This window comes from Heptranchias perlo, chromosome 9, assembly GCF_035084215.1.
Source record: "Heptranchias perlo isolate sHepPer1 chromosome 9, sHepPer1.hap1, whole genome shotgun sequence".
Lineage (NCBI taxonomy): Eukaryota > Metazoa > Chordata > Chondrichthyes > Hexanchiformes > Hexanchidae > Heptranchias > Heptranchias perlo.
This window is the reverse complement of record NC_090333.1, coordinates 46,528,447-46,544,851: the sequence shown is the minus strand read 5'-3', so window position 1 is coordinate 46,544,851 and position 16,405 is coordinate 46,528,447. Positions and strand designations below refer to the sequence as shown.

The 16,405-nt window shown below is 45.8% G+C and overlaps 1 protein-coding gene across 2 annotated transcripts in view; it reads right to left on the bottom strand.

The window, feature by feature from the left end:
* Positions 1–16,405, bottom strand: part of negr1 (neuronal growth regulator 1) — a 457,516-nt gene that overhangs the window by 105,507 nt on the left and 335,604 nt on the right. For both annotated transcript variants that reach the window (XM_067990328.1, XM_067990329.1), the window contains exon 3: positions 2,378–2,503. In XM_067990328.1, the coding sequence (XP_067846429.1) occupies positions 2,378–2,503 (126 nt within the window). The remainder of the gene's footprint in view (positions 1–2,377; positions 2,504–16,405) is intronic.

The following is a 16,405-nucleotide window of genomic DNA, read 5'->3' as shown; positions in this document are numbered from 1 at the left end:
CTGGATGTATAAAAATTTAGCTGTTGTCACCTTTACAGGCACTGATGAGGTTGTGCTCCTGATGGAAAGAGGCTGTAGATCAGGTTCCAAAAGCTGGTATATTTCAGCTACTGTAACGAAGGGAAACCACAGCCTTCTCATACACTGCCTAAAAGAAAAATCCTGTGGTGGGGTATCTGCGGGTTGGCTGTTGCCTGTGTGCACGATGCCCCATTTTCTCCGATTTCATTTATTCATCATCCTCCTCAAAGCACAAGGGGAAATCCATCACTTCCCTAAAGGGATCTCCCTTTAAGTTGCAAGAAAAAATCCAGCAAATATCTTGCAGAGATTTAATAACTTTAAGTATTGTAAGCAACCACCAGCTAAAACAGTGTTGCAGGATTGCTACCCTGTATGACCTAAGATCGTCCCTAATTTTTCCTGATTTGGGAAAAAATCAGGAAGGATATAGGTCACATTGTCACCTTTATAGCGGCGGTGATCTGTAAGGGCAATAAATAGGCAGGAGGTCAGGGAAATATCATCCAACACTCTCCCCGACTTCATCTTCATGCATCTGTGCAGGCTTTGAGATGGCAGATCAGTAATGGCAGGGTTGCAGGTGGGAAATCGGGGCAGCCATTTTTTTGAGTGCTGTTTCAATGGAATGCCTCTCGATGCCACTTTAGCTGCCAGACCACCTCTATACCACTTGAAAATGGATGGATTTAGCAAGGACAATCTAGCCTTATTGTCAGCTATTACAAATAATGGCTAAAAGTATGAGAGGAAAGGATGTGTGTGTGTATAAGGAAATACATTTTCTTACACTGTCCTCTACTTTTATTTTTTGATTTATTTTGAGGGAAAACACCCTTCACTTTCTCCCCTATTTTTCTTCCTTGCATTATCTCTGGTTATGAGTCAGTTGGCTGACCTGCTTCCTGACTTCTGCAAAGCCATTTTAAACCAGCTACTCGGTTTGTGAGAGCAGTATGAATTTTGACATTCCCTCTAATTTTTTTTCTCCCTTCCTTCCCCCATTGGAAAGCAAAGTATGTGGGAGTATTAGACTGCTATCTTTGCCTGCCTATTTGATACTGCTCATCATCATAAAATCAGTATCAACCAGCAACACCCAGCTGGTTCATGGTGGACCAACTAAGTACTGATAAAACTTACTGATGCTAAGTACTTTATTTATGATGCAATAAACCTCCAAACACTTCAGTATGCTTTCATTTCCAGCATTTCATCTTCTCCTTCAGTTCTCCGGCACACGGAAAGAAAATCACGAGACCCCTGGAAATTTGGAATTTTTTGGACATTATCAAAACCTAAACAAAGGAAGATCTATTTAGTGCTGACCGACTTTTGTCTTACTGAATTTGTAGAATAAGTAGAGCAGATATTAAAGTACCCTCTAAGTAAAATACTGTGTTCAACCAAAGGACTGTAAATGATCTAATTATATCTTGCTTGATAATTGCAACAAGGTTGGACTACAGGATGTTCTTATAAAACCTCTGACAGCTACATATGTTCTTAAACCATTACATTACTTAACATCATGTTCACTGCCTGATCCAGTTAAATGGGATTACGGCTCTAATGTAGAAATGCGGGGCGGGGGACTGAATAAAGCACTAGACAATGGCTTCATGCCTTAGTTAGTACTCTGTATCCGATTCAAACATGGAACCTAAGTGTTCCCACAGTATAGTTAGTAAATAGTTCACTACAACATGTGATTATTTTTAAAGAATATAGGGCCATACTGCTTTGATAACCACATTATTTTCTAAAATATCGGACTTGGGTGGGAATTAACATCAGTTAGCTAATCAATGGGTTTAGTTAAGATCTGAGGTTGCGGATTTCAGTCCATATTTTTGATCGAGATCCCCCCATTTTCATAACAGATTTGGGCCATGCCGATTGGAAAATCTAGGCTAGTGTGTAGTCAATAGTCAAATATAATATGGACTCCTGTAGTATAATTAGAAATACACTCAATGAGAAATACACTTAAATCTCCAAAGACTGGCAGATTGTGTTAAACCCTGAATTGTATTAATGGAAAATGAAAAGTTGATCTGAGCTAAAGGAAAATTCATGTCATTAACAGTTTCTCCACTAGCCTAACAGACTCTTCCGAACTCGACCTTCTATGTTCCCAAACCAGTAAATATCTCCTGGTTATGCCTAATTACTGACGAAGGGGATAATCTCCGAAAGCTTGTAATTTTAAAATAAAATTGTTGGACTATAACCTGGTGTTGTAAGATTCCTTACATTTGTTCACCCCAGTCCATCACCGGCATCTCCTCAATCGATGGCAGATCCTAATTAAAGGATTCATTTAACTGTAGGATATATTATATTTTCTTCTTACCTGATGGGGATATATGCCTCCAAATTATGGTGGGCTCTGGTTTTCCACTTGCTAGACAAACAAGAGTGACATTGCTGAATTCATTCACAATACAGTCAGTAGAGATGTCAAAAATTGTTGGAGGAACTAAAAAGACAAAGAGGGAAGACAGTTAGATAACATTCAATGGGTCATTATTCTATAAAAATTTTAACTGATACACATTAATGGGCATTAACACTAATTGCTGACAACAGCTGAAACCTGATAAGCATAGAACTAAGCAGCCAATAAATATTAGACTTTGATCAGGATTTGCACAGATGCAAGAACTAAATGACCTGCAGCAACGCATTTAATCACAACCTTCTCAAACTGAATTCCCAAATAGAAACACTGAGATACATACACAAAAAAAGAAAGTAATGGAGGGGATTTTAACCCTACTTGCCAGATGGAAACCGAGTGAGTGGGCAGTTAAAATGCCCCTGGCTACTTATCCGCCAGGAAGCCGTCTGGAAGCAGCAGACTAAGCTGCCCGCCCAAAGCCGGCATGGTCCTAATTTACATATGCTAATCAGGATCCAATGATGTCTTTGGGCCCCAACATCAATTTTAACTTCGGTTTGAGTGGGGAAACTGCCGTGGTTGTGGTGAAGGCCAGGAGCAGGGGTGCTTCTCCAGGCCCACAGGGAAAGTTTAGGCCTCCCTTGCCCTGGATTGCCCCTTCACTACTACGAGACCCCATTCTTCACACTTACCCGAGGGTCATGGCACAGGCTGTGGCCACCTGGTTTTCCGGAGGCCAGCAGCAGCTTCCTACCCACTTCCCACTAAATCTGGGCAGGAAATAGGAACGTTAATGAGACCCGATGGTTAAAATTGCCGTTGCCTCAAACTATCGCGGCCGGGCAGGAAGCTAACTGGCACCAACAGTTTCGGAAACCCGCTGACAGTTAAAATCCTCCCCCAGTGTTTTAGAAAATGTGCTAACAGTGATAGATTAGATTAAATCAGTTAAACCAAACTGTGAAAAGTTGCCAATTATGATATAGAAATGGGTGATAAAAATATAAATTTGTCTCACAACATAAATTTAGCATTATACAACTCAATTTACTTCCTTCTTTTTGGCCAACTTTTTCTTCTGCACTCCTCCCCTGAAGGTATTGACTTCTTCCTAGGTTACAGTTTCATGGTTGCTGGGCACCATCCAATGCCTTACACTAATGACCATTCTATACTTGTGAACCTAAGCAGCTTGTGTTGTTGGCAGGCTGAGTATTCACATCCATACAAATGTCTAGAAAGAGTCACTGGATAGCAATCAGGAGAAAGAACCCTGGCTAATTTTCCTCACCTTAACACAGGGGCTCTTAAGCCAGTTATAGCAGCCTAATTGCCAAAATAGCTGAGATCATGACTTCAAGTCATGTACCTCCAATGCCCTCAGACACTCTCTCCCTTTCCACCTCCTGCTCAATGCGATATACCTGCCAATGCCTGCTACACCCATCTCCCTGACAAAAATGTATGTGTTCTATTCACTTCTGCACTGAGATGGTGATACTTCAAAATCTTCCTGTTTATTAAACTCACTCGCCTAGAAATCAGTAGGCTCCCTGCATCAGAACAGGTAGGCCCAAGGCACACCCGCTATGTGGCCTCAACTCTCATTAAATGAGACCGTGAGCTGCGGACACAAGCTTGGCGTCACCAGGCAGCTCGATGGTGAATCGGCATCGGATTCCGGACTATTGTGTCGTTGGTAGTGGCCCTCCGGTAGGTCCTGGGAGGGAGGGAGGCGATCGGGAGGGGGCCAAACACGAGCTGGCAATGGTCTTCAGCACTGCAGTGGAGCTGGGAGGAGCATTCCTGCCCATAAAGATTGACCTTGATCCTTCAATGATGTAACCAGATTGGTTCTTCGGATTTTTAACCTCGATTGGCGAAAAAATAAATCTTTGGAGTTGCTATTCCATCAACCAGAGGCACTTTTTGATAATGAACTCTGACCTCCAGAATGAATAGTGGACTACAGAGGGGGCCACTGGAATATGTGTGAGTAATTATTTAAACATCAACAAAGAAGAAAAAAATTGAGTTTACTTACAAATAAACTAAAAGGTAAAACTAAAATGACAAAAACAAGAGACAATGGGGAGGAAATGTGAATGAAAATAATGAAAAAGGAAAACAGAGAAGTAAAGTATTTAAAGCTTTTTATTCTAAATTTTCCTGTAATATTACAGTAATAAAACCAGTTCTGATATCAAGGTAGATTTATTACTGTATTTGTATCAGGCTTTATATTAGTCTCACGCTCTGTGAAACTGCCCTTAACTCCTACACTCTGTTTCCTCTCTTCTAACCAGTTTTTAATCCCATTTGCTACCCTCCCCTTAATTCAATACCCCTTGATCTTCTCCAATGATCTCCTGTGTGGTACCTTGTCAAAGACTTTCTGAAAGTCCACATATGTCACATCCACTGCATTTCCCCATCCACTGTATCTATAACCTCTTCAAAGAACTCCATTAGGTTTGCCAAGCACAATCTTTCTTTCGGAAATCTATGTTGGCTGCTTCTAATTAAGGGATGGGGAGACTTTCAACTGCCAGCCACCCATTTCTCGTCTGAAAATTTGGTGGGGATTTATACATCCATTTGCCCACCTGATATGCTGATGGGGTTAGATGAAATAGGGTGGGAAGAAGCTCGTGTGGAGCATAAACACTTGCACAGACCAGTTGGGCCAAATGGCCTGTTTCTGTGCTGTAAATTCTAAGTAATTCTATAAATCAACTTCAGGCAGGCCTTAATTGTTTGCCCAGCACTCCCACCCAAAACTGGCAGGAGACTGTTTAAATATGCAAATCGGGGTCCTAAACCTGCATCAACTCTGCCTCCCCCAATGGGTCCTACCTGCCCAGTGGAATGTGTGCAGTCGCTGACCGATTTTGGGTGTGAAGTGACTGGTGAGCTGCAGCGGAGCACCCGCTTAGTGCTTGCAGCTCACTGAAAAAAGTTAATGATACCTGAACCTTAAAATGGTTCGGACCTCCTGACTGCCTCACTGGGTAGAAGCTGTGGGCACACCGCTGATATTACGCCTGTTTGGTGCCCAACCCAAAAATCTCCCGAGCCCACAAAAAAACTTTGGCCTACTGCCGGTGCATTCGAGGCCTTTCCCCCGGAACGGCTCCCTCCCCCCAGACTCAACCTGCTGGCCGGCTCAGTGTAGGAGCCAGCCGATTTTCCACAATCCCCGACCGCAAACTGCAGCAGGGTGCCTGTTTGACGCTCGCAGCTTGCTGGCAACATTTAAATGAGTCTCAAAGCCTAAATGTGGCTCGCGCCTCAGGCCAGTACAGACGTTTTGGGCGTAAGTTGTATTTTTCGGCAATCAGATGTAAAGGGGGCAACTTTAACCTAACCCGCCAGTCGGGATAATGATGAGATCGGGTGCAACCATGGTTTTATACCCCTCCCGATTTTACTTTCCATTGAAGTCAAATGGATCCCATCAGTTTCCTGACGAGCAGGTTAGGTTAAAATTACCCCTATTTCTCACTGTACTTGGCTTTGTGAGCTGTGTAGAACCATGACTTTGTGAAATTTGATGTTTAGAAATGTCCATTTCCAACCATCCTCAGAGGTAAGAGCTCCATCTCTGAGCTAGAGAACAGGAAGATCTCACTGTCAATTCCTGGCCTCTGCAGAGTTAGACGATTTTAGCTGGGCCAATGGTCGAGGCATTACAACTGGCTAAAGGGATTATAGGTTACGAAGGAGAAATCACCTGAGTTTCCTGCTGCTGCTAACTATTTTGTATCTCTGAACAAATTTTGTGCACTCCACAGGTGAATTAATAACTCTTCAGCATTTACACTTGTTAAGCGGCTTGCTAGATCCCTGAGAAGTTTTAAATAATCATTATTATACAGATAGACACAGAGACAAACAGACACACAAATAGACTTAGAGACAGACATATACAGACAGACACATTGTGGGATTCAGATTAGCTGTTTTTCCTTTTCACTTGCAAGTTTGTATTATCAGGAATTGCAAGTTTCAAAACTGTGAAAAAAGCAAAATGTAGCCTTAGGTGTCTTTTTAAGTGCAACATTAACCTTTCTTAAGCAAAATACTGAGGATGCTGGAAATCTGAAATAAAAACAGAAAATGCTGGAAAAGCTCAGCAAGTCAGGAAGCATCTGTGGAGAAAGAAACAGAGTTAATGGGCCTGGTAATAGCACCCGCTATCGGGTGCGTTCCTGGCGGGGGGGGCTCCGAAAATCGGGGAATCCCGGAGCGGGTCGGGAGCCCGGCTCCAACCCGCCCACTTCCAGGTTCCCCACAGACGCGCCGACGTACGCACGCAGCCCCCGCATGTGGGACTCCCGCAGGCAATTAAAGCCGGCGGGGTGCCACTTAACAATATTTATCTTGCTATTTCAGGTCGTTTACAGACCTGATTGGCCTGTTATATTAGGAGGGGTGGGATTTTACAAACAACTAGGACTGTTTCCCATACTGGGGGAAACACTCCTAATTGAAATGAACGTGTTGCAGCCATCAGCCTGTGGCAGCTGCAAAGGTCCATTTGACAGGTGGGGGGGAGACCCTCACTCATTACAGGAGGCCACTCTGTCACTTGGGACAAAGTTTGGCCTCCACCACCCTCCTCCTGACAATCAAATTCACCAACTTGCACACTTACCCGGGGGTCCAGAGACATGTACCTACCTTGTGGACCCCCTCAGATGTACATCTTCCGGATGGGGGCCGCCGTAGCTGCAGTCATGACCTCCTCGGAGGGCGAACAGCATCACCAGCCTCGCCGGCCAAGCCGTCCACCTTTGACACGTGGAGCTACACAACACAGTGCTGTGACACATCCACCTGCACAGCAGGAGGGAGGGCAACTGCAGAGAGAGATGCGACGCAGAGGGCACCACCCTCGCCACAGGGTCCACAGACCGAGGCTCAGCTTTCTGGACTTCTCTGAGCAGCAGTGCACATGGAGGCTCAGAGTCACTCGACATGTAGTCGTGGACATCTGCAGCCTCCTTCTTGCCGAGCTGCTCCCAGCTGGCCCGAGCACCATCTTCTTACCTGTCGCTGTCAAAGTCACCACTGCCCTCAACAACTTCTCCTCCGCATCCTTCCAGGGTGCCACCGGGGACATCGCCGACGTCTCTCAGTCATCTGCACAAAAGAGCCCTGCAAATACACCTACATCCACTCTGCAGTGACACAATGGGTGGCATCAGGTGTGGGTCTTCATTGTGATCCTCAGGAAAGGGCATTATTGCACAAACCAGACAAGATTCGCAAAGACGTGGCAGTAGTGGTGACAATATAATATGTGATGTGAGTTGGTCAGAAATTAAATAGAAGTAAAAACCATGACAAACCCTCAAACACCCTTGTGCATCTCCTTCATGCTCACAACACGTTTGCCTTACGCTGCCTACTGCACATATGTGATGCATACCCTGTGGCTGCAGCACAGGTAGTGGCAGGTTGAGTAAGGCTCACCGTGAAAGAGATGCATGAGAGGGTGAGTATGAGATAGAGCCATGAGATTGTATGAGGATTGGGTTGAGTGGTAGTGGCGGGATGAGTACTGGCGAGGTGAGTAAGTGCAGGTAAGATGAGGATGAGCTTTGAGTGGGTGTGAGGGGTGATGTGACAGAGTAGTGTTGGCAGTGCAGAATGAGATGTGGGGTGGGGGCGGTGATGTGGCAGACGGAGTGTAGGGGAATGAGTAAGTGTACTCACTTTGGCTGACCTACTTAGGTCATTGCAGCGCCTCCTACACTGTATGCAGGTGTGCGATATGTTGGTGGTGCAGGTGACCTCCTCTGCCACCTTGAGCCAGGCCTTCGTGGTGGCAGAGGCAGGCTGCTTCCTCCTGCCCACCGGGGGGAAAATCTCTGTTCTCCCATCTAATGATACCTGGAGTGAGGCATCATTAAACTGGGAGCAGCCTTCCCCCTGGGCTGCTCCATGCTGTAATTTTTTCTGTTTGTTACAGCATCTGTCAGTGGAGGACTGTCCCTTTAAATAGAGCTCCTCCAGCTGACAGACCTTACTGCGCATGCGCAGTCCGCCCGACGCGCAGCTCAGCAGCGGGGAACCCGGAAGACCAGGTAAGTGGATCCAATTAGGCTGCGATTGCGCGCAGGGCAGACTGATTTCACCGGGCGCGTTACCCACGCGCCCAGTCACCCCCCCCCCCGCCGCGAACCCGCAGCCCTGGTAATATCGAGCCCAATGTTTCAGGTCCAAGGCCTTTCGTTAGAACAGATCTGATGAAAGGTCTTTGACCTGAAACGTTAACTCAGTTTCTTTCTCCACGGATACTGCCTCACTTGCTGAGCTTTTCCAGCATTTTCTGTTTTTATATTAGGCTTTCTGGTCAGTTGACAATGTAACCCATCAGTGACCCAGGAACGTAGGCATTGCCAAATGAGTGGAGTGTTTAGTAGGTAGTTTTAAAAAAAGAGGAATACATTTTCTGGTATTGCAACTATGTAAAAAGATAGGTTACTTATGTACACAGTCTTTCACATCAAAAAATGGCATACTTTAATCATCCACAAAGTGACTGTGGAATATTGCGCAGGTCACTTCTTTCTCGAAAATTCTTTCCCACACAGGAAGATTGTCACATTGTACAAATATAGTTATTCATCGCTGACTAAAATTGTTGCTTATTAGGGCAAGCATTAGGATGTCAGAAATCTGTACGATGCCTGCTGATAACCAGCACAATTTATCTAAGACTTTCAGTCATTTTGATTGTATCCTGTTATTTTTCCACTGATACACAAATATAAAACAATGATTGCCACAATACCACAAGAGTAGCTCAGGTGGAAACTTAATACATGAAGAATAATATTTTTATGTAGCGAGTTGTAATGATTTGGAATGCACTGCCTGAAAGGGTGGTGGAAGCAGATTCAATCGTAACTTTCAAAAGGGAATTGGATAAATACTTGAAGGGAAAAACAATTACAGGGCTATGGGGAAAGAGCAGGGGAGTGGGACTAAATGGATAGCTCTTTCAAAGAGCCAGCACAGGTATGATGGGCCGAATGGCCTCCTCCTGTGCTGTACCTACTATAGAAGACAAGCAATTGTCTAAATTTTCCAAGCTGATTGAAGCAGCATACATAACAGGATAGTGCTGTACAGTAAAATCTGCATTCTGTTTACAAAGGGAGATGAGGATAGACAAAAGGAGCATTAGGAGTCATTCTGGGGGAGTGGGATTCTGAAAGTTTTTGGAAGCACTTTTGGATTTGGACTAAGGATAGCCTTAATGCCTACATCTTATCTGGTGTGGAGAAGGAAGAAGACACGTTGACAGCCTATAGCTGATTCACTTCACTAATACTACAAATAGCATTGCTTTCCAGGTAAGGGGTTTTATGTTGCATATACTTAATGGCTCATAATGTTATAAGCTTGTGTAAGGTAAAGTTGTAAACCATGATGAGGCTTTGAGAGATGGTGAAATTTGAGATTTTCCTGCTGCATAAAGTTCAACATGAAGGGATTCTCACAAATAGACAAAGGAGAAGAACTGCTCTAATTGCTATTTGTAGCAACATCATAAATGAGGATATGGGTTGAGGAGAGGCACAACATAGCTTACACATGAATTGTTCAATTTTTTGAAGTAAAAGTTGGAACAAAAATAAATTTTTACAGCAAAATAAAGCATTGTTCAAGTCATGCAAAGCATATCTGTGCAAGAGTCTCCAACTAAAGAACAGCACTCTCCTAATTGAACAGCAATTGTGAATAAATTTAAAAGTAACTAGCTAAGCAAAACCACTGTTGATAGGATTTGCATTTCTCATTTTTCTCATTGCATTTTTAGCTGCTTGTACCCTAGAAATTAAGTAGAGATTCATAGAAGAATCATAGAATCATAGAAGTTACAACATGGAAACAGGCCCTTCGGCCCAACATGTCCATGTCGCCCAGTTTATACCACTCAGCTAGTCCCAATTGCCTGCACTTGGCCCATATCCCTCTATACCCATCTTACCCATGTAACTGTCCAAATGCTTTTTAAAAGACAAAATTGTACCCGCCTCTACTACTGCCTCTGGCAGCTCGTTCCAGACGCTCACCACCCTTTGAGTGAAAAAATTGCCCCTCTGGACCCTTTTGTATCTCTCCCCTCTCACCTTAAATCTATGCCTCCTCGTTATAGACTCCCCTACCTTTGGGAAAAGATTTTGACTATCTACCTTATCTATGCCCCTCATTATTTTATAGACTTCTATAAGATCACCCCTTAACCTCCTACTCTCCAGGGAAAAAAGTCCCAGTCTGTCTAACCTCTCCCTATAAGTCAAACCATCAAGTCCCGGTAGCATCCTAGTAAATCTTTTCTGCACTCTTTCTAGTTTAATAATATCCTTTCTATAATAGGGTGACCAGAACTGTACACAGTATTCCAAGTGTGGCCTTACTAATGTCTTGTACAACTTCAACAAGACATCCCAACTCCTGTATTCAATGTTCTGACCAATGAAACCAAGCATGCTGAATGCCTTCTTCACCACCCTATCCACCTGTGACTCCACTTTCAAGGAGCTATGAACCTGTACTCCTAGATCTCTTTGTTCTATAACTCTCCCCAACGCCCTACCATTAACGGAGTAGGTCCTGGCCCAATTCGATCTCGATTAATAGATACTTGGGAATGATTACAAGACTACAACTTCATCAAGGAGTATAGTGGTTTATACACGAAATATTAGAGATCCTGAAGTTACAAGTTAGCAATTTCACTAATGGGTTTCAGACCTATATAAGATTAAATGCATTCGACTATGACCATGGTCATAACCACATACAGCACGGAACTAAACACTTAAGAGGCTCAACAATAATTGAACGAGAGCACATAGATGTACAATCAGGTTGTACGTTCAGTAACATCTGATGTGGAGGATTTATTCAAATAATATCTAGGAGCACAACATTAATGTATCACAAAATTGAATGGGTGCTGTGAAAGAGCCTGCTTCTTCATCACTGCTGACAACGCTACACAAATTTCATGCTGAATTGTCAAAATGAATTATTTTAACTCAAAATACTAGTGACACTTAGCAGTATTTGCACTCGAGTTTTGCCAAGATGAATCATAGAATAGAATCATAGAATCATAGAAGTTCCAACATGGAAACAGGCCCTTCGGCCCAACATGTCCATGTCGCCCAGTTTATACCACTAAGCTAGTCCCAATTGCCTGCACTTGGCCCATATCCCTCGATACCCATCTTCCCCATGTAACTGTCCAAATGCTTTTTAAAAGACAAAATTGTACCCGCCTCTACTACTGCCTCTGGCAGCTCGTTCCAGACACTCACCACCCTTTGAGTGAAAAAATTGCCCCTCTGGATCCTTTTGTATCTCTCCCCTCTCACCTTAAATCTGTGCCCCCTCGTTATAGACTCCCCTACCTTTGGGAAAAGATTTTGACTATCGACCTTATCTATGCCCCTCATTATTTTATAGACTTCTATAAGATCACCCCTTAACCTCCTACTCTCCAGGGAATAAAGTCCCAGTCTGTCTAACCTCTCCCTGTAAGTCAAACCATCAAGTCCCGGTAGCATCCTAGTAAATCTTTTCTGCACTCTTTCTAGTTTAATAATATCCTTTCTATAATAGGGTGACCAGAACTGTACACAGTACTCCAAGTGTGGCCTCACCAATGCCCTGTACAACTTCAACAAGACTTAAAATGCAGAGGAATGTTACAAACAGTAACAGCATCCAGTGTTCGGATTAGAATATCAAAGATGCAAATTAAAGTTACCCTCGTTCTGCCCTGATAGTGAACTGCAGCTCATGTGATGTTTTAAAAAAACATTTAACTTTCTGAATTATTTTTTCTTATGACCACCCGAGGGTTTCCGATTTTTTTTAAATTGAGAAACCTAGGTGAAGAGCGAGGACACCAGCAAGGCTGAAAAGAGCTGATGCCAAAATTGATTTTTAAGAGCCTGTAAGACAGGGGTGTCAAACATCTGGCCTGCGATATGGTTTAATCCGGCCCGTGATGTCCTGAGCTTAGTGCTGCCATGTGGGGGACACCATTCTCCCGGGCGCTGCTTCTCACAGCCTGGGAAAAAGGCAGCTTTGAAACTTCACGCCGCAGCAGCACCCAACCCCCACTCCATGACATCAGCCCCCCAACCCCACCCCCCGCAGAAGCTGCCTGACCTGCTGAGTATTTCCAGTGTTTTCTGTTTTTGTTTCGGATTTCCAGCATCTGCAGTATTTTGCTTTTGACTCACTTAGGAGTGACTGGATGGTGAAGGGGATAGAGAGAAGAAGCATGGAGAAGTGCAAGACTGGGAAGACTGAGATTGGGACTGGGGGCATTGTGATGGGGGGCAGTGGGGAGATTGGGACTTGGGGGCAGTGCAGAGATTGGGACTGGGGGGCAGTGGGGAGATTGGGACAGGGGGGCAGTAGGGAGAAAGGGACTGGGGGCAGTCAGGCGTTTGGGACTGGGGGGCAGGGGAAGACTTGGGCTCGGAGGCAGTCAGGAGATTGGGACTCAGGAGTAGTGGGGAGGTTGGGAGTCGGGGGCAGTCAGGAGATTGGGACTCGGGGGCAGTGGGGAGATTGGAACTGGGGGCAGTCGGGAGATTGGGACTGGAGGCAGTCGGGAGATTGGGATTCGGGGGCAGTCAGGAGATTGGGACTCGGGGGCAGTCAGGAGTTTGGGACTGGGGGGCAGGGGAGAGGTTGGGAGTCGGGGGGCAGTCAGGAGATTGGGACTCGGGGGCAGTGGGGAGATTGGGATTCGGGGACAATGGGGAGATTGAGACTCGGGGGCAGTCGGGAGATTGGGACTCAGGGGCAGTGGGGAGATTAGGACTGGAGGCAGTCAGGAGTTTGAGACTGGGGGAGGCAGGGGAGAGGTTGGGAGTCGGAGGGCAGTCAGGAGATTGGGACTCGGGGGCAGTGGGGAGATTGGGACTGGGGGGTAGTCGGGAGATTGGGACTCGGGGGCAGTGGGGAGATTGGGACTGGGGAGCAGTGGGGAGATTGGGACTGGGGGGCAGTGGGGAGATTGGGACTGGGGGGCAGTCGAGAGATTGGGACTGGGGGGCAGTGGGGAGATTGGGACTGGGGGGCAGTGGGGAGATTGGGACTCGGGGGCAGTGGGGAGATTGGGACTGGGGGGCAGTCGGGAGATTGGGACTCGAGGACAGTGGGGAGATTGGGACTCGGGGGCAGTGGGGAGATTGGGACTCGGGGGCAGTGGGGAGATTGGGACTCGGGGGCAGTGAGGAGATTGAGACTCGGGGGCAGTGGGGAGATTGGGACTTGGGGGGCAGTGGGGAGATTGGGACTTGGGGGCAGTGGGGAGATTGGGACTCGGGGGCAGTGAGGAGATTGAGACTCGGGGGCAGTGGGGAGATTGGGACTCGGGGGCAGTGAGGAGATTGAGACTCGGGGGCAGTGGGGAGATTGGGACTCGGGGGGCAGTGGGGAGATTGGGACTTGGGGGCAGTGGGGAGATTGGGACTCGGGGGCAGTGAGGAGATTGAGACTCGGGGGCAGTGGGGAGATTGGGACTTGGGGGCAGTGGGGAGATTGGGACTCGGGGGCAGTGAGGAGATTGAGACTCGGGGGCAGTGGGGAGATTGGGACTCGGGGGCAGTGAGGAGATTGAGACTCGGGGGCAGTGGGGAGATTGGGACTCGGGGGGCAGTGGGGAGATTGGGACTTGGGGGCAGTGGGGAGATTGGGACTCGGGGGCAGTGAGGAGATTGAGACTCGGGGGCAGTGGGGAGATTGGGACTTGGGTCAGGAGGAGAGAGGGAGAGGGTTACAGAACTGGTGGTGGGGAAGAGGATGACACCAGCTAGGGTTGGGGGATCGGGTGCTCAGGAAAGGGAGACTGGCGAATAGGGGTGGGGAGATGGCTCGGTGCGGGGGGGGGGGGGTCAGAGACTGGGAAATTGTAGGCTCAGGGGAGAGAGGGAGTCTAGGGAAATATGGTTCAGGGATGCGGGCTCAGGGGAGAGAGACAGACTATGAAATGGGGGTCGGGAGATTGGGGCTCAGACGGGGGAGAGAAGGATAGTAGAGACTGGGGGTCGGGGGATTGTGGCTTGGAGGGAAGAGGAATGTGGTCGGGTGTATGGGTTGAATGGCCGAACAGTCTCGAGGGGCTGAATGGCCTACTTCTGTTCCTATGATTTTAGTAGGTGCAGCCAATCAGAGTATGCTGGCTGTTGATCACCCTGACATGCCTTCTTTCATGCAGAAAAGAAAGCAGACAGTGATTGGGATGTTCCTGAGGAAGCATGCAACATTATGGTTAATCAGGCATTCACTTAATTTTGTGCTGCCATTGAGTCTGCTGTCCTAGATTCATTTGGGAGCAGGAGCCTCTGCCAGGCCTAATAGTTTGCCAAAATGAGATATGTTTACCTCTGTAGATATGGATATTGGCAGGTGAGTACTGAACACCTCTCATGCAGCCTGACCTGCCTAGCATCCCTCTGTTCTTTCTTCTCTTTTTCCAAACACTTCAGATAGGGGGATTCACATTGGAAAATCCAATAGTGCCAATAATCATGCTGGGGGAAAAAAAAAGAACTAGAACAACTGGCAGGAAGGCTCATGAGAATCTAAATACCAGCAAAAAATGGAAAACAGTTAAGAAATGGCTGAAATGACTGAACCTTAGCATAATGTGTCCTTTTCATGGTCTTCCATAAACTTACCATCAACTAACGAGCTGAGAGGATGTGATTCCAAAAAACCCCATCAATGTATTTTGTCTTTCTGGTTATATCACATGCCGGCACATAGAAAAATGCACAGTAATACATTTTGGAAGTAATAACAGGGAAAGAAAATGCATCTTAAATGGAAAGATTTTAAATGGATTAGAAAAGCAGGGAAGCTTGGTGTGCAGATCCACTGGTTATTAAAGATCGCAACGCAAGTAGATAAGGACATAATAAGACAAATGGAATTCTTCATATTGCATCAAGAGGCACAGAATACAAAAGGAAGAAGGTATTGTTAAATTTCAACAAGACCTTAGTTAGGCTGCCGTTGGGAGTACTGTGTGCAGTTTTGGGCATTCAGGATATAAAAGCAATAGAACAGGTGCTAGGGATGAGGGATTGCAATTATGAACAGAGACTTGAGAATTTATTTCACTAGAGCTGAGAAGGTTAAGGGGTGGCCTGATCGAGGTCTTCAGGATTATGAAGGGTTATTATAAGGTAAAAAGTAATAGATTGTTTCTGCTGGCTGGTGAGATAGTTAACGAAAGGGCACATTTAAAATAAGCATAAAAAGAATTGAAGGGGAAGTTGGGAAAAAATTATTTATGCAGAGTGAGCTTTTAAGGTGGAATTCCCTGTCACAAACCATTGTTAAAACAGAACCTTTCAATTCTTTGAAAAGGAAATTAGATAGTTGCTTGAAAAAGAGAAATATTAAAGTGATGTGGTGAGTTGGAGAGTGGAATTAAGACTAGGCAGTTCATACTGAGAAAAACACCGGCACACACCTGCTTCGCTCACCCCATCTGCTGCCAGTAGCAGCCCAGAAATATTCACTTCAAAGTAAAATGTAGAGTTAAAGTTAGAGCAGAGACCATCGATTGAAACACACAGCATGAGTGAGATGAAGCAATTTCCCCTGGCTGGAGAGTCTAGAACTAGGGGGCATAGTTGCAGGATAAGGGATCGGCCATTTAAGACTGAGATGAGGAAGAATTTCTTCACTCAGAGGGTTGTGAATCTTTGGAATTCTTTACCCCAGAGGGCTGTGGATGCTGAGTCATTGAATATATTCAAGGCTGAGATGGATAGATTTCTAGACTCTAGGGGAATCAAGGGGTTTGGGGATCCGGCAGGAAAATAGAGTTGAGGTCAAAGATCAGCCATGATCTGATTGAATGGCGGAGCAGGCTCAAGGGGCCATGTGGCCTACTCCTGCTCCCATTTCTTTTGTTCTTATGTT